Here is a 22,023-nt window from a genome sequence, read left to right as displayed (position 1 = left end):
GTGACACCCCCCAGCTCTCCGTTTCTCTGTGACCCCCCCCAGGTCTCTGTGACCCCCCCCCCCCCAGGTCTCTGTGACCCCCCCCAGGTCCTTACCGTTTCTCTGTGACCCCCCCCCAGGTCTCTGTGACCCCCCCCCAGGTCTCTGTGACCCCCCCCCAGGTCTCTGTGACCCCCCCCCAGGTCTCTGTGACCCCCCCCCCAGGCTCTGTGACCCCCCCCCAGGTCTCTGTGACCCCCAGGTCTCTGTGACCCCCCCCCCCAGGTCTCTGTGACCCCCAGGTCTCTGTGACCCCCCCCCCAGGTCTCTGTGACCCCCCCCCCCCAGGTCTCTGTGACCCCCCCCCCCCCCAGGTCTCTGTGACCCCCCAGGTCTCTTACCGTTTCTCTGTGACCCCCAGGTCTCTGTGTAATAGTGTGAGGTCAGAGGTCATGTCTCCCATGTGGAGCAGCAGGGCCAGGCAGTACGCTGCCACCTTCACACGCATCGACGTAGAGACCACGTTCTGCACCCTACACACACACACACACACACACATCAGTGACGTTCTGCACCCTACACACACACACACATCAGTGACGTTCTGCACCCTACACACACACACACACACACATCAGTGACGTTCTGCATCCCACACACACACACACAGTAACGTTCTGCACACTACACACACACACCAGTAACGTTCTGCACACTACACACACACACCAGTAACGTTCTGCACCCTACACACATATACACCAATGTAGCTACTGCATTTAACTACATCTGTTTTTAACTCAGAGTAGGGAAAGGAGAGCTCTATTCCCTATGTAGGGTGGCTATGTAGGGTGGCTATGTAGGGCGCTATTTGAGAAGCAGACGATCTATGGTCCCGGGTCAAAAGTCGTACACTATATATATATATATATAAGGGCGTAGGGAGCCAGTGAGTGGACAGCTACCTGCCGTTATTGAAGGTCTCCACGGTGAAGGTCCTCATCAGCTTGGTGTGGATGATACGAGGACAGCCCTCCTCCTGCCCGACTGGAAAACAACATTAACACAGCCCTCCTCCTGCCCGACTGAAAAACAACATTAACACAACCCTCCTCCTGCCCCGACTGGAAAACAACATTAACACAGCCCTCCTCCTGCCCTGACTGGAAAACAACATTAACACAGCCCTCCTCCTGCCCTGACTGGAAAACAACATTAACACAGCCCTCCTCCTGCCCCGACTGGAAAACAACATTAACACAACCCCTCCCTCCGCCCCGACTGGAAAACAACATTAACACAGCCCTCCTCCTGCCCCGACTGGAAAACAACATTAACACAGCCCTCCTCCTGCCCTGACTGGAAAACAACATTAACACAGCCCTCCTCCTGCCCGACTGGAAAACAACATTAACACAGTCCTCCTCCTGCCCCGACTGGAAAACAACATTAACACAGCCCTCCTCCTGCCCTGACTGGAAAACAACATTAACACAGCCCTCCTCCTGCCCTGACTGGAAAACAACATTAACACAGCCCTCCACCTGCCCCGACTGGAAAACAACATTAACACAGCCCTCCTCCTGCCCCGACTGGAAAACAACATTAACACAGCCCTCCACCTGCCCCGACTGGAAAACAACATTAACACAGCCCTCCACCTGCCCCGACTGGAAAACAACATTAACACAGCCCTCCTCCTGCCCCGACTGGAAAACAACATTAACACAACCTTTAGGCCGGGATTCAATCAAAGGCGCATCGTCGACCGCGTGCCTTTTTAAAAAAAGTCAATTTCCCCGGATGTTCAGAGATCATGTTCTCGGTAAACACTACAGGTGCTCAAGCGAGGATTACTTTTTAAAAAGTCAACACTTGCTTCTCGTACACACACACACACACACACACACACACACACACACACACACACACTCACACTTGCGAGTGATGTTTTTCTGCCGTGCCAGTTTGATCAGCAGGAGGAGGTAGAAGGCACAGCGAGCCTGTCTCTCTCTGGCCACGCCCTCTCTGGGCAGGCTCTCCAACTGACGCACCACGCTCAGACACCTGGAACAACACGTCAACAACAACAACAAGGTCAATAAGTGGTCAACAACGTGGTCAGCAGTAGCCGTGTTGTAGTCCTACCCTCCATCCGTTATCTTGTGTAGTTCCTCTGGGGTCAGGGCGGCCATCTTGGAGCCAGCAGCATCCAGGGCGTCATACTCCACTGGAGACAGGACTGGGACTCAGGTAAGGACACACACACCTTAACCTGGATACACACCTTAACCTGGACTCACACACCTTAACCTGGACTCACACACCTTAACCTGGAGACACACACAGCCTAACCTGGAGACACACACACACACCTTAACCTGGAGTAACACACACACACCTTAACCTGGAGTAACACACACCTTAACCTGGACACACACACCTTAACCTGGAGACACACACAGCCTAACCTGGAGACACACACACACACACACACACACACACACACCTTAACCTGGAGTCACACACACACACACACACACACACACACACACCTTAACCTGGAGACACACACACACAGCAGGAGTCCAGGTGAAGGATACTGTCGTCAAACAGGTAGACGTGTTGAGGTGTGTCAGCGTCGGGGAAGCAGGGAGGAAGGTAATGAGATACTTCCGACTGGGACTCTGCCTGAACAACCTCCTGCTGCAGGGCTGGAGGGAGGAAACACTCACTGGGTTACAGCTGTGTGTGTGTGTGTGTGTGTTACTGTACAGGTGTGTGTGTTACTGTACGTGTGTGTGTGGGCGTCTACAGGTGTGTTACATTCCACTACCTTCTGGTCTGACTGTCTAGACATACAGCTACAAAGCATTCGGAAAGTATTCAGACCCCTTGACTTTTTCCACATTTTGTTACGTTACAGCCTTGTTCTAAAATGGATTACATTGTTTTTTCCCTTCATCACTCTACACACAATACCCCCATAATGACGTCACAATACCCCATAATGACGTCACAATACCCCATAATGACGTCACAATACCCCATAATGACGTCACAATACCCCATAATGACGTCACAATACCCCATAATGACGTCACAATACCCCATAATGACGTCACAATACCCCATAATGACATCACAATACCCCATAATGACAAAGCAGAAACAGGTCTTTAACAATTTAGGCAAAAGTAAAATAACTGAAATATCACATTTCCATAAGTATTCAGACCCTTTACTCAGTACTTTGTTGAAGCACCTTTGGCAGCGATTACAGCCTTGAATCTTCTTGGGTATGACGCTACAAGCTTGGCACACCTGTATTTGGGGAGTTTCTACCATTCTTCTCTGCAGATCCTCTCAAGCTCTGTCAGGTTGGATGGGGAGCGTCGCTACACAGCTATTTTCAGGTCTCTCCAGAGATGTTCGATCGGGTTCAAGTCCGGACTCTGGCTGGGCCTCTCATAGACATTCAGAGACTTGTCCTAATGCCACTCCTGCGTTGTCTTGGCTGTGTGCTTAGGGTCGTTGTCCTGTTGGAAGGTGAACCTTCGCCCCAGTCTGAGGTCCTGAGCGCTCTGGAGCGCTCATTATGGATCTCTGTACTTTGCTCCGTTCATCTTTCCCTTGATCCTGACTATTCTCCCAGTCCCTGCAGCTGAAAACATCCCCACAGCATGATGCTGCCACCACCATGCTTCCCCGTAGGGATGGTGCCAGGTTTCCTCCAGATGCTTGGCATTCAGGCCAAAGAGTTCAATCTTGGTTTCATCAGACCAGAGAATCTTGTTTGTCATGGTATGAAAGTCTCTTTGTGCCTTTTGGCAAACTCCAAGCGGGCTGTCATGTGCCTTTTACTGAGGAGTGGCTTCTGTCTGGCCACTCTACCATAAAGGCCTGATTGGTGGAGTGCTGCTGAGATGGTTGTCCTTCTGGAAGGTTCTCCCATCTCCACAGAGGAACTCTGGAGCTCTGTCAGAGTGACCATCGGGTTCTTGGTCACCTCCCTGACCAAGGCTCTTCTCCCCCGATTGCTCAGTTTGGCCGGGCGGCCAGCTCTAGGAAGAGTCTTGGTGGTTCCAAACTTCTTCCATTTCAGAATGATGGAGGCCACTGTGTTCTTGGGGACCTTCAACGCTGCAGAAATGTTCTGGTACCCTTCCCCAGATCTGTGCCTCGACACAATCCTGTCTCGGAGCTCTACGGACAATTCCTTCGGACCTCATGGCTTGGTTTTTGCACTGATATGCTCTGTCAACTGTGGGACCTGATATAGACAGGTGTGTGCCTTTCCAAATCATGTCCAAATCAATTGAATTGACCACAGGTGGACTCCAATCAAGTTGTAGAAACATCTCAAAGATGATCAATGGAATCAGGAAGCACCTGAACTCAATTCAAAGTCTCATAGCAAAACGGTCTGAATACTTATTTTGGTTTATTTTTAATAAATATGCAAACATTTCTAAACCTATTTTCGCTTTGTCATTATGGGGTACTGTGATGTCATTATGGGGTACTGTGATGTCAGTATGGGGTACTGTGATGTCAGTATGGGGTACTGTGATGTCAGTATGGGTACTGTGATGTCAGTATGGGTACTGTGATGTCAGTATGGGGTACTGTGATGTCAGGGGGGTAGGTATACAGGTGTGTGTGTGTGGGGGTAGGTATACAGGTGTGTGTGTGTGGTAGGTATACAGGTGTGTGGGGGTAGGTATACAGGTGTGTGTGTGGGGGTAGGTATACAGGTGTGTGTGTGGGGGTAGGTATACAGGTGTGTGTGGTGGGGGTAGGTATACAGTGTGTGGTGTGTGGGGGGTAGGTATACAGGTGTGTGTGTGTAGGTATACAGGTGTGTGTGGGGGTAGGTATACAGGTGTGTGTGTGGGGGTAGGTATACAGGTGTGTGTGTGGGGGTAGGTATACAGGTGTGTGTGTGGGGGTAGGTATACAGGTGTGTGGTGTGGGGGTAGGTATACAGGTGTGTGTGTGGGGTAGGTATACAGGTGTGTGTGTGTGGGTAGGTATACAGGTGTGTGTGTGGGGGTAGGTATACAGGTGTGTGTGTGGGGTAGGTATACAGGTGTGTGTGGTGGGGTAGGTATACAGGTGTGTGTGTGGGGGGTAAGGTATACAGGTGTGTGTGTGGGGGTAGGTATACAGGGTGTGTGTGGGGGTAGGTATACAGGTGTTGTGTGGGGGTAGGTATACAGGTGTGTGTGTGGGGGTAGGTATACAGGTGTGTGTGTGGGGGTAGGTATACAGGTGTGTGTGTGGGGGTAGGTATACAGGTGTGTGTGTGGGGGTAGGTATACAGGTGTGTGTGTGGGGTAGGTATACAGGTGTGTGTGTGGGGGTAGGATAACAGGTGTGTGTGTGGGGTAGGTATACAGTGTGTGTGTGGGGTAGGTATACAGGTGTGTGTGTGGGGGTAGGTATACAGGTGTGTGTGTGGGGGTAGGTATACAGGTGTGTGTGTGGGGGTAGGTATACAGGTGTGTGTGTGGGGGTAGGTATACAGGTGTGTGTGTGGGGGTAGGTATACAGGTGTGTGTGTGGGTAGGTATACAGGTGTGTGTGGGGGTAGGTATACAGGTGTGTGTGTGGGGGTAGGTATACAGTGTGTGTGTTGGGGGTAGGTATACAGGTGTGTGTTGTGGGGTAGGTATACAGTGTGTGTGGGGGTAGGTATACAGGTGTGTGTGGGGTAGGTATACAGGTGTGTGTGTGTGTGGGGGTAGGTATACAGGTGTGTGGGGGTAGGTATACAGGTGTGTGTGTGGGGGGGTAGGTGTGTGTTACCTTCCAGACCCTTCTGGTCTATGACGGAGTGAGCAGCCTTTGCTACAGCGCTCTGCAGGGTCTCACTGCCCACCTGGTTCAGCCTCCTGGAGGTCAGAGCTCTCTTCTGTTTGTTGGTTCCAAACGCCTCGATCAGAGAGTCCACCTGGAGAGGGAGGGATTACTTATTCATTCTGATGATGTGATCAAATGCAGATTATAATGTAGCCCGCAGTGGATTTAGTAAAACAACAACACTAAAAAACGTGTTAAACCTGACAGGAAGTATTGTGGAAACTCTAATCGCTGGACTAGAGACTAAAATGGAGGGGAGATGTTCAAGGCTGATACAACTCTAGAACGCTCCAGGTTCTATTTTTAACAGAAATTAATGAAGGTACCTTTTCCCTGTATGTTAGATCTGTGTTCTGGGACCCGTCATTCTCTGTAGACGACTCCCCTGGAAAACAGACAACATGTTATTATCTCTGTAGACGACTCCCCTGGGAAACAGACATGTTATTATCTCTGTAGACGACTCCCCTGGGGAAACAGACATGTTATTATCTCTGTAGACGACTCCCCTGGGAAACAGACATGTTATTATCTCTGTAGACGACTCCCCTGGGAAACAGACATGTTATTATCTCTGTAGACGACTCCCCTGGGGAAACAGACATGTTATTATCTCTGTAGACGTCTCCCCTGGGAAACAGACATGTTATTATCTCTGTAGACGACTCCCCTGGGGAAACAGACATGTTATTATCTCTGTAGACGACTCCCCTGGGAAACAGACATGTTATTATCTCTGTAGACGACTCCCCTGGGAAACAGACATGTTATTATCTCTGTAGACGACTCCCCTGGGGAAACAGACATGTTATTATCTCTGTAGACGACTCCCCTGGGGAAACAGACATGTTATTATCTCTGTAGACGACTCCACTGGGAAACAGACATGTTATTATCTCTGTAGACGACTCCCCTGGGGAAACAGACATGTTATTATCTCTGTAGACGACTCCCCTGGGGAAACAGACATGTTATTATCTCTGTAGACGACTCCCCTGGGGAACAGACAACATGTCAGTCAGAGCGACGACGTTCCAGTTCAACACATAACTGCACTGCTGGTTAAGGGCTCGTCAGTCAGCATTTGACGTTAAGGTCTAGCTACACCGGTCGTATTGGGCGCATGTGACAAAAATACACATTTGATTTGATTTTGTACAGCCATTCGTCCAGCCTGTTTTTTAAAAACAGAAGAAGTTGATGACCCAATCCCACATCAACCTCTAGGTCCTTGTGGAGATCTGAGATTTGATTTGTATAGGTCAGTGTTGCTCAACTCCGGGTCCTCCAGTCAGCCCAACTCCAGTCCCCCCAACAGCCCAACTCGTCCTCCTGTCCCCCCAACTCCAGTCCCCCCAACAGCCCAACTCCAGTCCTCCAGTACGCCCAACTCCAGTCCTCCAGTCCCCCCAACAGCCCAACTCCAGTCCCCCCAACAGCCCAACTCCAGTCCCCCCAACAGCCCAACTCCAGTCCCAGGTAAAACTCACCTGATTGAACCCATTGAAAGGCCAGTTATAGGTAATATGGTGAAACCTCCACCTAGCCAATCAGAGGGCTGGTAAATCCTCTCAGATCTCTACCAGTGTGTAGGGCTTAGTGGTTGATTTGGGACTGCGTCGATGCCTTGTGGAGAGTAGTCCTCCCGTATCCTTACGACCCTGCTACACTACAGCCGTCGGCCATCGAGGAAACGTTTCCTTTTGATTATCAACGAGAGCTGCTCTACTCTCCCGCGTCACGTCCAATGGCAGCGTCCAATGGCAGCGTCCGAAGGTCAAGAGTCGCAGAGGTTCAATTCTCGACGGCTGACCCATTCTATCTTCTGAATCTAAATGATAACAAATCAAATTGGTTTCTGGTGTAGCAGGTAGAACGTTTACATTGACACCACGCTGAAGGGTTTATCTGGGGGATGATGGACTGCAGGTAGAACGTTTACATTGACACCACGCTGAAGGGTTTATCTGGGGGATGATGGACTGCAGGTAGAACGTTTACATTGACACCACGCTGAAGGGTTTATCTGGGGATGATGGACTGCGGGTAGAACGTTTACATTGACACCACGCTGAAGGGTTTATCTGGGGATGATGGACTGCAGGTAGAACGTTTACATTGACACCACGCTGAAGGGTTTATCTGGGGATGATGGACTGCAGGTAGAACGTTTACATTGACACCACGCTGAAGGGTTTATCTGGGGATGATGGACTGCAGGTAGAACGTTTACATTGACACCACGCTGAAGGGTTTATCTGGGGATGATGGACTGCAGGTAGAACGTTTACATTGACACCACGCTGAAGGGTTTATCTGGGGATGATGGACTGCAGGTAGAACGTTTACATTGACACCACGCTGAAGGGTTTATCTGGGGATGATGGACTGCAGGTAGAACGTTTACATTGACACCACGCTGAAGGGTTTATCTGGGGGATGATGGACTGCAGGTAGAACGTTTACATTGACACCACGCTGAAGGGTTTATCTGGGGATGATGGACTGCAGGTAGAACGTTTACATTGACACCACCACGCTGAAGGGTTTATCTGTACCTGGGGGATGATGGACTGCAGGTAGAACGTTTACATTGACACCACGCTGAAGGGTTTATCTGGGGATGATGGACTGCAGGTAGAACGTTTACATTGACACCACGCTGAAGGGTTTATCTGTACCTGGGGGATGATGGACTGCAGGTAGAACGTTTACATTGACACCACGCTGAAGGGTTTATCTGGGGATGATGGACTGCAGGTAGAACGTTTACATTGACACCACGCTGAAGGGTTTATCTGGGGATGATGGACTGCAGGTAGAACGTTTACATTGACACCACGCTGAAGGGTTTATCTGGGGATGATGGACTGCAGGTAGAACGTTTACATTGACACCACGCTGAAGGGTTTATCTGGGGATGATGGACTGCAGGTAGAACGTTTACATTGACACCACGCTGAAGGGTTTATCTGGGGATGATGGACTGCAGGTAGAACGTTTACATTGACACCACGCTGAAGGGTTTATCTGGGGATGATGGACTGCAGGTAGAACGTTTACATTGACACCACGCTGAAGGGTTTATCTGGGGATGATGGACTGCAGGTAGAACGTTTACATTGACACCACGCTGAAGGGTTTATCTGGGGATGATGGACTGCAGGTAGAACGTTTACATTGACACCACGCTGAAGGGTTTATCTGGGGGATGATGGACTGCAGGTAGAACGTTTACATTGACACCACCACGCTGAAGGGTTTATCTGGGGGATGATGGACTGCAGGTAGAACGTTTACATTGACACCACCACGCTGAAGGGTTTATCTGGGGATGATGGACTGCAGGTAGAACGTTTACATTGACACCACGCTGAAGGGTTTATCTGGGGATGATGGACTGCAGGTAGAACGTTTACATTGACACCACGCTGAAGGGTTTATCTGGGGATGATGGACTGCAGGTAGAACGTTTACATTGACACCACGCTGAAGGGTTTATCTGGGGATGATGGACTGCAGGTAGAACGTTTACATTGACACCACGCTGAAGGGTTTATCTGGGGATGATGGACTGCAGGTAGAACGTTTACATTGACACCACGCTGAAGGGTTTATCTGGGGATGATGGACTGCAGGTAGAACGTTTACATTGACACCACCACGCTGAAGGGTTTATCTGTACCTGGGGGATGATGGACTGCAGGTAGAACGTTTACATTGACACCACGCTGAAGGATTTATCTGTACCTGGGATGACCGGCTGCATGTTGAAGAGTTGAGCTCTGTGCACCTCCATCTTCATGGTCTCCTTGTTCAGCACACCCACATAATACCTGGAATATAATAACACAGCTGAGGATATAATAACACAGCTGAGGATATAATAACACAGCTGAGGATATAATAACACAGCTGAGGATATAATAACACAGCTGAGGATATAATAACACAGCTGAGGATATAATACCTGGAATATAATAACACAGCTGAGGATATAATAACACAGCTGAGGATATAATAACACAGCTGAGGATATAATACCTGGAATATAATAACACAGCTGAGGTTATAATAACACAGCTGAGGTTATAATACCCGGAATATAATAACACAGCTGGAATATAATAACACAGCTGGAATATAATAACACAGCTGAGGATATAATAACACGGCTGAGGTTATAATACCTGGAATACAATAACACAGCTGGCATATAATAACACAGCTGGAATATAATAACACAGCTGGAATATAATATCACAGCTGGGATATAATAACACAGCTGGAATATAATAACACAGCTGGAATATAATAACACAGCTGAGGATATAATAACACAGCTGAGGCTATAATACCTGGAATATAATAACACAGCTGGAATATAATAACACAGCTGGAATATAATAACACATCTGGAATATAATAACACAGCTGAGGATATAATAACACAGCTGAGGCTATAATACCTGGAATATAATAACACAGCTGGAATATAATAACACAGCTGGAATATAATAACACAGCTGAGGATATAATAACACAGCTGGAATCTAATAACACAGCTGGAATCTAATAACACAGCTGGGGATATAATACCTGGAATATAATAACACATGGCCACCCTGCCACTGTTTTGGTAAACAGCTGAGGACATAATAACACATGGTCACCCTGCCACTGTTTTGGTAAACAGCTGAGGACATAACACATGGCCACCCTGCCACTGTTTTGGTAAACAGCTGAGGACATAATAACACATGGTCACCCTGCCACTGTTTTGGTAAACAGCTGAGGGCATAATAACACATGGCCACACTGCCACTGTTTTGGTAAACAGCTGAGGACATAATACTTGTAAACAAAAACTTACTTGCAAAGGTTGTTGCATTTTAGGGATTCTGTTCCAAAGTTATTCCCAACATAGGAGAGTCTTTGTGATTCTGCAACCTGACACAGAAAGAAGACCATGTTAGAGAGAAGTAGCCTAAAACACAGACAGAAGGAATGGTGTTTTACCCAAAGTGTCCAATATTTATCAACTCAGTGTTTTTTGGGTATAGATCCAAAACGGATCCAAGATCAGTGTTCTAGAGGACAACGTCACCCTATATGGTCTCACCAGCATGCGTCGGGTCTTCTTCCTAGGGTTGGTCTCGTCCACGTTCTTATAGAAGCTGAAGTTCAGCTGCTCTGTGTTCCTCAGGTTGCCGTTAGAGAACTGAACTGTTGAGGAGAAGGGCATTGATGATTGACACGACGCTGTTCCAACGACCACAGCTCTGCCTTCAATACCATAGTGTCCTCTATGCTCACCACAAAACTCACAGCTCTGCCTTCAATACCATAGTGTCCTCTATGCTCACCACAAAACTCACAGCTCTGCCTTCAATGCCATAGTGTCCTCTATGCTCACCACAAAACTCACAGCTCTGCCTTCAATACCATAGTGTCCTCTATACTCACCACAAAACCCACAGCTCTGCCTTCAATACCATGGTGTCCTCTATGCTCACCACTCACCACAAAACTCACAGCTCTGCCTTCAATACCATAGTGTCCTCTATGCTCACCACAAAACTCACAGCTCTGCCTTCAATACCATAGTGTCCTCTATGCTCACCACAAAACTCACAGCTCTGCCTTCAATACCATAGTGTCCTCTATGCTCACCACAAAACCCACAGCTCTGCCTTCAATGCCATAGTGTCCTCTATGCTCACCACAAAACTCACAGCTCTGCCTTCAATACCATAGTGCCCTCTATGCTCACCACAAAACTCACAGCTCTGCCTTCAATACCATAGTGTCCTCTATGCTCACCACAAAACTCACAGCTCTGCCTTCAATACCATAGTGTCCTCTATGCTCACCACTCACCACAAAACTCACAGCTCTGCCTTCAATACCATAGTGTCCTCTATGCTCACCACTCACCACAAAACTCACAGCTCTGCCTTCAATACCATGGTGCCCTCTATGCTCACCACTCACCACAAAACTCACAGCTCTGCCTTCAATACCATAGTGTCCTCTATGCTCACCACTCACCACAAAACTCACAGCTCTGCCTTCAATACCATGGTGCCCTCTATGCTCACCACTCACCACAAAACTCACAGCTCTGCCTTCAATACCATGGTGCCCTCTATGCTCACCACAAAACTCACAGCTCTGCCTTCAATACCATGGTGCCCTCTATGCTCACCACAAAACTCACAGCTCTGCCCCCCCCCCCCCCCCCCCCAGGTGGTGAAGGAAGGCAACATTACCTCCTCTACACTGATTCTTAACACCGGGGCCCTACAAGGGTGCGTCCTCAGTCCCCTCCTGAAGTCCCTGTACACCCACGACTGCGTGGCCTCAAACAGTTCCAACTCCACCATCAAGTTCGCTGACGACACGACAGTAGTAGGCCCGATTACCACCAACGACGAGACGGCCTACAGGGAAGAGGTAGGCACTCTGACGGCGTGGTGCCAGGTAAACAACCTCTCTCTCAACGTCAACAAAACAAAAAGAGCTGAATGTGGACTTCAGAAGGAACCAGGCTGAGTACGCCCCCCCCCCCAAATCCTCATCAACTGGGTTGCCTTGGAGACTGTAAAAAAAACGGCAAGTTCCTCGAGATACACATCTCAGAAGAGCTTTAACAGTCAAACCACACGGACATCGTGGTGAAGGAACAACAGCGACTCTTCAACCTCAGGATTGCTGAAGAAATTCAACCTGTCTCCGAGGACCCTCTCAGTATTCTACAGTAGCACCATCGAGAGCCTGCTGTCGGACTGCATCACAGCCTGGTACGGCAACCCCGCTGCCGTGGACCGCAAGGACTGCCCCCCCCCCCACATCCCGGACTTCCTACCACCCTGCTGATCCCCTTAAGGACATTTAAACCCCCCCCCAAATGTCAATTGTACCCTGCCAACACCCCAATGGACATTCATCATGCTGAAACCACCAGTAGTTAGCTACCTACCCCCCCCCCCCCCGTCCCTGGTCAAAGGTAGGGAACGATATAGTGAACATACTATGGTCAAAAGTTGTACACTAGCTGTATAGAAATAGGGTGCCACCACCTGGTCAAACAATAGAACACTATATATGGAACATACTGTATGGTCGCCAGCAGATCTGACCAGCTTGCTTTTACAGCTGCACAACAAATTAGCTGATTGGCTTACACTGCCATTGGCTTCTGCTACCTATAGCATGGGGACGAAGCAGCAGTTGTCCATAACAACTAGCAGTCGTTCAATCTTCTCTACTGTAACAGTTGGGGATTATAGAGTACCACAGTATGAGTCATAATACCCATAAAACCTAGTGGTCAAAACAGGGAAATGGTTCCAATCGTTTTTTCCACCATTCATTTTTAATATATTTGCTTGTATGTAAAATGCTAATGTGGCTATCATGAAGAACTACAAATACCATGATGACCTGGACGAGACTGACGAATCAAGGCAAAGCTAAGAATCTCTGGATTAACGATCTAATGTTAGCTAAATGTAGTAAAAAAAAAAAGCACATTTTCTTTACATTTACAATTCTGCTAATAACTGTCTTGTGCAAGTTTTAAATTGACACAATACTTGTTAGCAAAGGTGTCAGCTAGAGATGAGGTGCAGGAGCATGCTGGGATTTGTAGTCTTGCATGATGTCTACTTTGGTGCTAATTAGCATTTCAGAATCAGAGAAAATAGAGCTGAATATATTGATAAAAGTCACCTTGTCAGAGAGAGATTTACATGGTTATCAAAACGTCACGCCAGGGTAAGCCTACACGAAACACAACATCCTTCATTTTAAAAGTGTTTCTAAAATTCCCTATGAAGGGGGGTGGGAAGAATGTTGGAAAAACGATTGGAATCATTTCCTTGTTTAACCGCTAGGTTTTATGGGTATGATGACACCACTGTGGGTCTCTATAAGAACATTTGGAGTACAACTCATTTCTCATCCCTGGATAAGAGGTATGTTTACCGAGCCATATCTCTCACAGACTCTGTTGGGTCTTAATCTATACAGGACTGCTGTCTGACCCGAGCGTAGCAGTTAGCAAATGGGTCGGCTCTGCTGGCTAACTATGGTTGATGGTGCAAGTTAAATCAATATAGTTTGTTACCGTTTAGTCCCCCCAAAAAAATAATATCACCCGGCTAACGTTAATTGAATGTTTGCTAACTAGCTTAACCAATGTCGTCTCTGCATGCAGTTCGAAGGAAGTTACTAACTAGCGTTAGCGCAATGACTGGAAGTCTATGGTAACTGCTAGCACGGTAGTAGATTCCACAGACTTCCAGTCATTAAGCTAGTTAGCATTGTGTCGTGAAACTACCTTCATACTGGATGCAGAGACATAAAAATGTTATCCATTAGTTAATTTGACTCTGTGGACAGTAGATAAAAGGACTTCAATGACAAAATCCCGAAGTATACATTTAACGTTACTGCGCTACCATGAGAGCACCCACGTGTACTACGGAACAGGGTGGACTTCAGTCTTGTCAATGCTTGGGGGACGTTTAAACTGCAATCGTGTAATTAAACATGTATTTAAAAAAAAAAAATAGAATAATTAACCTGTGACATAAATAGTATATTTACCAATAACAGCTTTATCGTCTTCTCTCTCCTCTTCACAACAAACCAATGTGCAGTTGACGTCCATGTTTGTTGTCAGTCGGGGACCTATAAAAAAACAATCGGAGATATATTCACCCCAGCAAACTGCAGCGCCATCCAACGGCGAGGAGTGGTACTGCAACTGGTTAACACGGTGAGGACATAGGAGTGTAGCGCCACCTACAGAGTCTGGAGGAGGAGGAGAAACTCATCCAGCTCCAGCCATCGCCCCCCCAGGAGAAGACCCTCTTTGGTAACAAAACTACATTTAGATTCATTTAAAGTAGCTACATGGAGTCTTAGCTGTTTAGCTGGTGTTGTGTCTGTCCTTGGGGGGGGTTCAACCAGTCGGACAAGGGATTGGTATATTGAGTATGTGACTGTGAGCATTTGGAGTAGCCGTAGCGGTCCATGAAGACTGTCTAGCCGTCGGTAGTCCTCGTTCTGTCCGGTCTAGTGGACTTGATGAACCCCGTTTGTCCACCCATGACCCGGGAGTAGCACCGACAAAAACAAGGTACCGGTAGCTTAACATTAGCAAGCTAGCTAGCTACATTTTAGCTTTATTTACCTTTTAATATCATCACGTTTTAATTGTTTCCTCGAGTTATATCAATGTTGCATGCTTTCTAGGGGGAAACTTGACAACTGTTAACGTTAGCAAATCTAGCTAGGTAGTCAGCATTAATAACAGTAGCCAATGTAGCCAAGCACCTGGCGAGCAAACAGAATAATTTCTTCATGAGGTGATGTTTTGTTGTTGGCCTTGGCTGTTATTTTAAACAAAATGTCGGTCACACAACGGGGTCATGCTAGCTAGCTACTTCACCGCCATCGCTGTTGTCTTACTGGGTTTTTATTTTTATTACACAACCTTTCCCTAAAGTTAGCAAGTAGCTAACTAGCTAGCTAACTAAATATCCAGTTGCTGACTTGCTAGTTAGTTAGTTAGATAGCATAGCTAGTTAGTTAGCAACGATAGTACTCGCCAGACGAGGGCTTGGCTAACCGACGGCAGTGGTTATTTAGTTAGCTAGCTGTCTAGACAAGACTTCTAGACGTCAACAAACTCTACAGTTTCCTTGCTAACAGTTTCCTTGCTAACAGTTTCCTTGCTAACAGTTTATTTGCTAACAGTTACCTTGCCAACAGTTACCTTGCTAACAGTTACCTTGCTAACAGTTACCTTGCCAACAGTTTCCTTGCTAACAGTTTCCTTGGCAACAGTTTCCTTGCTTGTACTTGACTAATGTCTTCACATAGACATACTGGCTTTCATTTCACACATTTAACATATTCTCTTCAATATCCTTACTAGTTCTCACTTTCACTTACCGTGAAATAGCCTATGCTATAACTTCCAACGAGACTTCTATTATTTATTTGTTAATACATTGAACTAATGAATTGTGATAGCAAGTGTAGCTACTGCCCTTCTACAAAATATATTATTCAAAGCATCAACCTATAGTCTACTATAATGACCCCTCCAGTGACAGTCAATTTTAAAGCTTACTTTTTAATCAATCAAAGGTTTTGTCAGGAAGATTACCTCCAGAGGACCTAATTTTCCTCACATTTATTACACAACAGATTTTTTTTTACAACCCTGTTCCCTCCCTCCCCCCACCTCTCCTCCCTCCTCTCCCCTGACCCCCTGTTCCCTCCTCTCCCCTCTTCCTCCTTCTCTCGCCTCCTTCCCCTTTCTCCCCCCTCCCTTTCCCACCCCTCCCTTTCTCACCCCTCCCTCCCCTTCTCTCTCCTCCTCCCCCTCCTTCCCTGCAGGTCATGGACTTCCCGGGCCACTTCGACCAGGTAATGCAAACAGCTTTATAATTTCTCTCAGTAAATGGAAAAAATGCTCTACAAATAGTGTATTGTTCATAACAATATAATATAAGAATATATTCCATTTGTCAGACGCTTTTATCTGAAGCGAATTACTTTCATGAATTCATGCATTTTACATGTACACGTGGCCGCAGCGGGAATCGAACCCACGACCCGTGCTCTAGCTAGCGACTGAGCCACACATGAGTCATATTATTATTATTATTATTATTCATATTATCCAGGTCTTCCAGCAGCTGAACTACCAGCGGGTTCACAGCCAGCTGTGTGACTGTGTCATTGTGGTGGGCAGCCGCCATTTTAAAGCCCACCGCTCGGTGCTGGCGGCTTGCAGCACTCACTTCAGAGCCCTGTTTACGGTCGCCCAGGGAGACGCCAGCATGAACATGATACAACTGGACAGCGAGGTGAGGATGATGATGATGAAGGTGGTGATGATTAAGATGAGGATCAGTTTATAACAGGGGTGATGAGGAGGATGAGTCTATAACAGGGGTGATGAGGAGGATGAGTCTATAACAGGGGTGATGAGGAGGAGGAGTCTATAACAGGGGTGATGAGGAGGATGAGTTTATAACAGGGGTGATGAGGAGGATGAGTTTATAACAGGGGTGATGAGGAGGATCAGTCTATAACAGGGGTGATGAGGAGGATGAGTTTATAACAGGGGCGATGAGGAGGATGAGTCTATAACAGGGGCGATGAGGAGGATGAGTCTATAACAGGGGCGATGAGGAGGATGAGTTTATAACAGGGGTGATGAGGAGGATGAGTTTATAACAGGGGTGATGAGGAGGATGAGTCTATAACAGGGTGATGAGGACGATGAGTTTATAACAGGGGTGATGAGGAGGATGAGTCTACAACAGGGGTGATGAGGAGGATGAGTCTACAACAGGGGTGATGAGGAGGATGAGTTTATAACAGGGGTGATGAGGAGGATGAGTCTATAACAGGGGTGATGAGGAGGATGAGTCTATAACAGGGGTGATGAGGAGGATGAGTTCATAACAGGGGTGATGAGGAGGATGAGTTTATAACAGGGGTGATGAAGAGGATGAGTTTATAACAGGGGTGATGAGGAGGATGAGTTTATAACAGGGGTGATGAGGAGGATGAGTTTATAACAGGGGTGAAGAGGAGGATGAGTCTATAACAGGGGTGAAGAGGAGGATGAGTTCATAACAGGGGTGATGAGGAGGATGAGTTCATAACAGGGGTGATGAGGAGGATGAGTTTATAACAGGGGTGATGAAGAGGATGAGTTTATAACAGGGGTGATGAGGAGGATGAGTTTATAACAGGGGTGATGAAGAGGATGAGTTTATAACAGGGGTGATGAGGAGGATGAGTTTATAACAGGGGTGATGAGGAGGATGAGTCTATAACGGTGATGAGGATGAGTAAACAGGGGTGATGAGTAAACAGGGGTGTGAGGATGATGAGTTTATAACAGGGATGATGAGGATGAGTCTACAACAGGGGTGATGAGGAGGATGAGTCTATAACAGGGATGATGAGGAGGATGAGTCTATAACAGGGTGATGAGGATGATGATGATGTGTGTGTTACTGCAGGTGGTGACAGCGGAGGCGTTTGCTGCCCTGGTGGACATGATGTACACCTCCACCCTGATGCTAGGAGAGAGCAACGTGATGGACGTGCTGCTAGCTGCCTCTCACCTCCACCTGAACGCCGTAGTCAAGGCCTGTAAGCACTACCTGACCACCCGCACCATGCCCATGTCCCCGCCGGCAGACCACCGGGCCACACAACACCGCCAGCACCAACACACCCACGCAGAACAGCAGAGGCACAGGCAGCAGCAGGCAGCCGCCGAGTTAGCCGCTAACGCTAAACTAGCGGCTAACGCTAACCAAGAGGCTAACGCTAACCTAGCGGCTAACGCTGCTACTTCCAGGCTCCAGCGGTCGTTCCTGCTGCAGCAGCTGGGTCTAAGCCTGGTGAGCTCTGCCCTGGGCGGGGTGGAGGAGGATGGGGCCAGGGGTGGTAGCGATGGCGTTAGCATTAGTGGCGTAGTGGAGCATAAAGCTTCCTTCCCCATCCGACGTTTCCACAAGAGAAAACCCTCCCTGAGCTTTAGCCTATCAGAGGACAGGTCCAGGCAGAGGCCCCGCCCCTCCGGACCCCACGGGGATGAGGAAGTGGGACTACTCTCCCCCGACTCCCACAAGACGGGGGAGGAGGCCAGACTGGACGCGACGATCACCGGCCTAGCAGGGGGCGTGTCCCAGGATGACTCCCAGATGCCCAGCCAATCGGACGGCGGACGCTGCGAAGGGGAGGAGCAAGAGATGGCGGAGGAGGAGGGTGTGGGGAAGGAGTCCCTGGATGGAGGGAGTCACCATGGCGATGGGGTGGAGGTGAAGATAACGGAGGAAGAGGAGGAAGTACGGGAGCAACAGGGACAGGTAATGACATTTTACCAGGAAATACTTCATCTGCATCCCAAATGGCTTCTTATTCCCTCTGTAGTGGACTACTGTTGGCCAGGACAAATAGTGCACTACTGTTGACCAGGACCCATAGTGCACTACTGTTGACCAGGACCCATAGTGCACTACTGTTGACCAGGACCCATAGTGGACTACTGTTGACCAGGACCCAATAATAGACTACTGTTGACCAGGACCCATAGTGCACTACTGTTGACCAGGCCCATAGTGGACTACTGTTGACCAGGACCCAATAGTGGACTACTGTTGACCAGGACCAATAATAGACTACTGTTGACCAGGCCCATTGGGGACTACTGTTGACCAGGACCCAATAATAGACTACTGTTGACCAGGACCCAATAATAGACTACTGTTGACCAGGGCCAATAATAGACTACTGTTGACCAGGACCAATAATAGACTGTTGACCAGGACCAATAGTGGACTACTGTTGACCAGGACCCAATAGTGGACTACTGTTGACCAGGACCCAATAGTGGACTACTGTTGACCAGGACCCATAGTGCACTACTGTTGACCAGGACCCAATAGTGGACTACTGTTGACCAGGGCCCAATAGTGGACTACTGTTGACCAGGACCCATAATGGACTACTGTTGACCAGGACCCATAGTGGACTACTGTTGACCAGGACCCAATAGTGGACTACTGTTGACCAGGGCCCAATAGTGGACTACTGTTGACCAGGACCCAATAGTGGACTACTGTTGACCAGGACCCAATAGTGGACTACTGTTGACCAGGGCCCAATAGTGGACTACTGTTGACCAGGACCCATAGTGGACTACTGTTGACCAGGGCTCATTGCTCAGGTTATAGGGTGCCATTTGGGACGAATACTTCTCCATTTAAAGAGTTAGCAATGTATGAAACAACTGTCTAGCCATAATTCATGCTTTACCTTGGTTAAATAAAGGGTTTAAACCCAACCTTGGATAAAGTAATGGGTCATATCCTGTTGTCCTCCTTCATGTCTGTATCTCTCCTCTTCTCCTCCTCTCTCTCTTCTCTCCCCTCCTCTCCTCTTCTCCTCTCTCTCTCCTCCTCCTCCTCTCTCCCCTATCTTCTCCTCTCTCCCCTCCTCTCTTCTTCTCCTCTCTCTCTCTTCTCCTCTCCCCTTCTCTCTCCTCTTCCTCTCCCCTCATCTCTCCTCCTCCTCTCTCTCCTCCTATCTTCTCCTCTCTCTCCTTCTCCTCTCCCCTCCTCTCTCTCTCCTCATCTCCTCCTCTCCTCTCCTCCAGGTGGTGGTGAAGTGTGAGCCTCTGAGCTCCCCAGAGCCAGCTGATGACATCACCATCCAGGGTAGCGACCAGCTGGGACCTGGAGGAGGAAGAGGAGAGGAGGAGAAGGTAGAGCTGAGCCCACAGAGCAGCGACCGTAGTCTTTCCTCCTCTGACCAACAGTTGCTCCAGCCCAGCTCCCAGCTCCTGCTGAAAGGAGGTCTTGGTAGGGAGAGTGGCGGTGGTTTTGGCTGTAGTAACCATCTTGATGGGAAGTCTGGTTTTAGGATTTCTAGCTTCCTCGGCGCCAAGGTGTTTGGGGGGTCGGGGGTCGATGCCGGGGACGACGATCTCAACACGACAACCGGCGAGGCGATGGCAGCGGCACATCGCTTCCTGCTGAGCCCGGAACACTCTGAGACCAATAGCTCTTCTTCGATGCTCCGTACCGGGTCAGCCAACCACCTGCTGGGTAGCGACGGTCTCGGGGGATTCTCTACAGACGCTGATTCGCTCTTCCTGCGTCCCCTGCATGACGGGCTGGGAAACCCCAGAGGAGGAGGAGGAGGAGGAGGGTTTCCAGACCCGTTCTCTCTGGACTTCCAGCGCTCCAGCCTGGGCCTGCACTCCCTGGCCCGCGCCTCTAGAGGGGGCTCCCTGGGCTTTCCTGGATATCGCCGCATCGCACCTAAAAACGACAACCGAGGAGGAGGAGGAGAAACGGGGGTCGTTCTCCAAGACGCCCTGTCTTCCTCCAGTCTTGGGGAAGGGGGACCCCTGCTTCTGAACGGATCGGGAGGGTACGAGTCAGGCCCACCCACCTCCTCCTCCGCCCCCCACCCACACCCACAGCTGACCCGTGCCTCAGCAGACGTTCTCTCCAAGTGTAAGAAAGCTCTGTCTGAACACAACGTCCTGGTGGTAGAAGGAGCCAGGAAATACGCTTGTAGAATCTGCTGTAAGACTTTCCTCACTCTGACTGACTGTAAGAAACACATCAGAGTTCACACCGGGGAGAAACCTTACGCCTGTCTCAAGTGCGGTAAACGTTTCAGCCAGTCGTCCCACCTGTACAAACACTCCAAGACTACCTGTCTGCGCTGGCAGAACAGCAACATGGCCAACACACTGATGTAGGCTTGTGTAGGTGATAGATGTGATCACTGTAGGGGGGAAGTAAACGGTATCCAGATTTTAATACCTTTATACCATCGTTGTGCCGTACTGGAGCCAAACGGTATTACCGGGCGTTGCGAATTAATGGGAAAATAATAAAAAAAAAAAAAAAAAAATAGCCAAATTAGCGGTATGCTAACAAAGTAGTAGGGAATTCCCATAGTGGATGCTAGCTAAATGCTAACGAGTCAAGCGTTTTCAACCTGTACAAAACACTCCCAAGACCACCTGTCTACGCTGGCAGAACGGCGACATGCCTTACGATCTGTATGTAGGCTGGCCTGGTAGGTCGGGTTGAGTTGGATTGGGAAAATTCCTGGGAAACTTACCGGATGTTTTGGTTTTTTCCCATAAATTCTGTTTGGAGGATCGTATAGTCACTGCTGTAGTGGAGAACCTCTGGTCTACTCATTAGTCACACACTGTAGCTAAAAAAAAAACATTTTCAACTAAAACAACCGTTTCTATTGGACAAATGGGTTCCGTTTGGTTCCTTGTTAAAACACCGCTTCTAGGTAGGATTGAGTTTTTAAAATAATGTCCAGAAAAACTCCCAGCTTTTAAATCAGTCTCTGATTTAGAGGAGAACCATGGAGGAAAAACTCCCAGCTTTAAATCAGTCTCTGATTTAGAGGAGAACCATGGAGGAAAAACTCCCAGGTTTTAAATCAGTCTCTGATTTAGAGGAGAACCATGGAGGAAAAACTCCCAGGTTTAAATCAGTCTCTGATTTAGAGGAGAACCATGGAGGAAAAACTCCCAGGTTAAAATCCGTCTCTGATTTAGAGGAGAACCATGGAGGAAAAACTCCCAGGTTTAAA

The 22,023-nt window shown here is 48.4% G+C and overlaps 2 protein-coding genes across 3 annotated transcripts; one reads left to right on the top strand and one right to left on the bottom strand.

Annotated features, from left to right (window-relative positions):
* Nucleotides 1-376: 376 nt before the first annotated feature.
* LOC115189381 (DNA-directed RNA polymerase I subunit RPA49-like) lies at nucleotides 377-14,702 on the bottom strand. Its single transcript, XM_029747951.1, has 12 exons — nucleotides 14,660-14,702; nucleotides 14,458-14,541; nucleotides 10,967-11,070; nucleotides 10,718-10,794; nucleotides 9,595-9,680; nucleotides 6,171-6,229; nucleotides 5,791-5,935; nucleotides 2,583-2,693; nucleotides 2,128-2,221; nucleotides 1,916-2,046; nucleotides 945-1,026; nucleotides 377-512 (listed from the first exon to the last, which is right to left on the bottom strand). Exons 1-12 carry the CDS (start codon nucleotides 14,685-14,687, stop codon nucleotides 377-379), a joined length of 1,137 nt encoding a protein of 378 aa, XP_029603811.1. The 5' UTR covers nucleotides 14,688-14,702.
* On the top strand, nucleotides 14,582-21,642 carry LOC115189462 (zinc finger and BTB domain-containing protein 5). Of its 2 annotated transcripts, none has more exons than XM_029748078.1 (5): nucleotides 14,582-14,728; nucleotides 16,261-16,290; nucleotides 16,551-16,733; nucleotides 17,904-18,758; nucleotides 20,048-21,642. In XM_029748078.1, exons 2-5 carry the CDS (start codon nucleotides 16,264-16,266, stop codon nucleotides 21,161-21,163), a joined length of 2,181 nt encoding a protein of 726 aa, XP_029603938.1. In that variant the 5' UTR covers nucleotides 14,582-14,728; nucleotides 16,261-16,263; the 3' UTR covers nucleotides 21,164-21,642. The 2 variants fall into 2 exon arrangements, with proteins under 2 accessions (XP_029603938.1, XP_029603937.1); XM_029748077.1 differs by having other exon boundaries at nucleotides 14,582-14,992.
* Nucleotides 21,643-22,023: the final 381 nt, after the last annotated feature.

Source organism: Salmo trutta, unplaced genomic scaffold (assembly GCF_901001165.1).
Source record: "Salmo trutta unplaced genomic scaffold, fSalTru1.1, whole genome shotgun sequence".
In the NCBI taxonomy this organism is placed as follows: domain Eukaryota; kingdom Metazoa; phylum Chordata; class Actinopteri; order Salmoniformes; family Salmonidae; genus Salmo; species Salmo trutta.
This window is presented reverse-complemented; position numbering and strand designations above follow the sequence as displayed.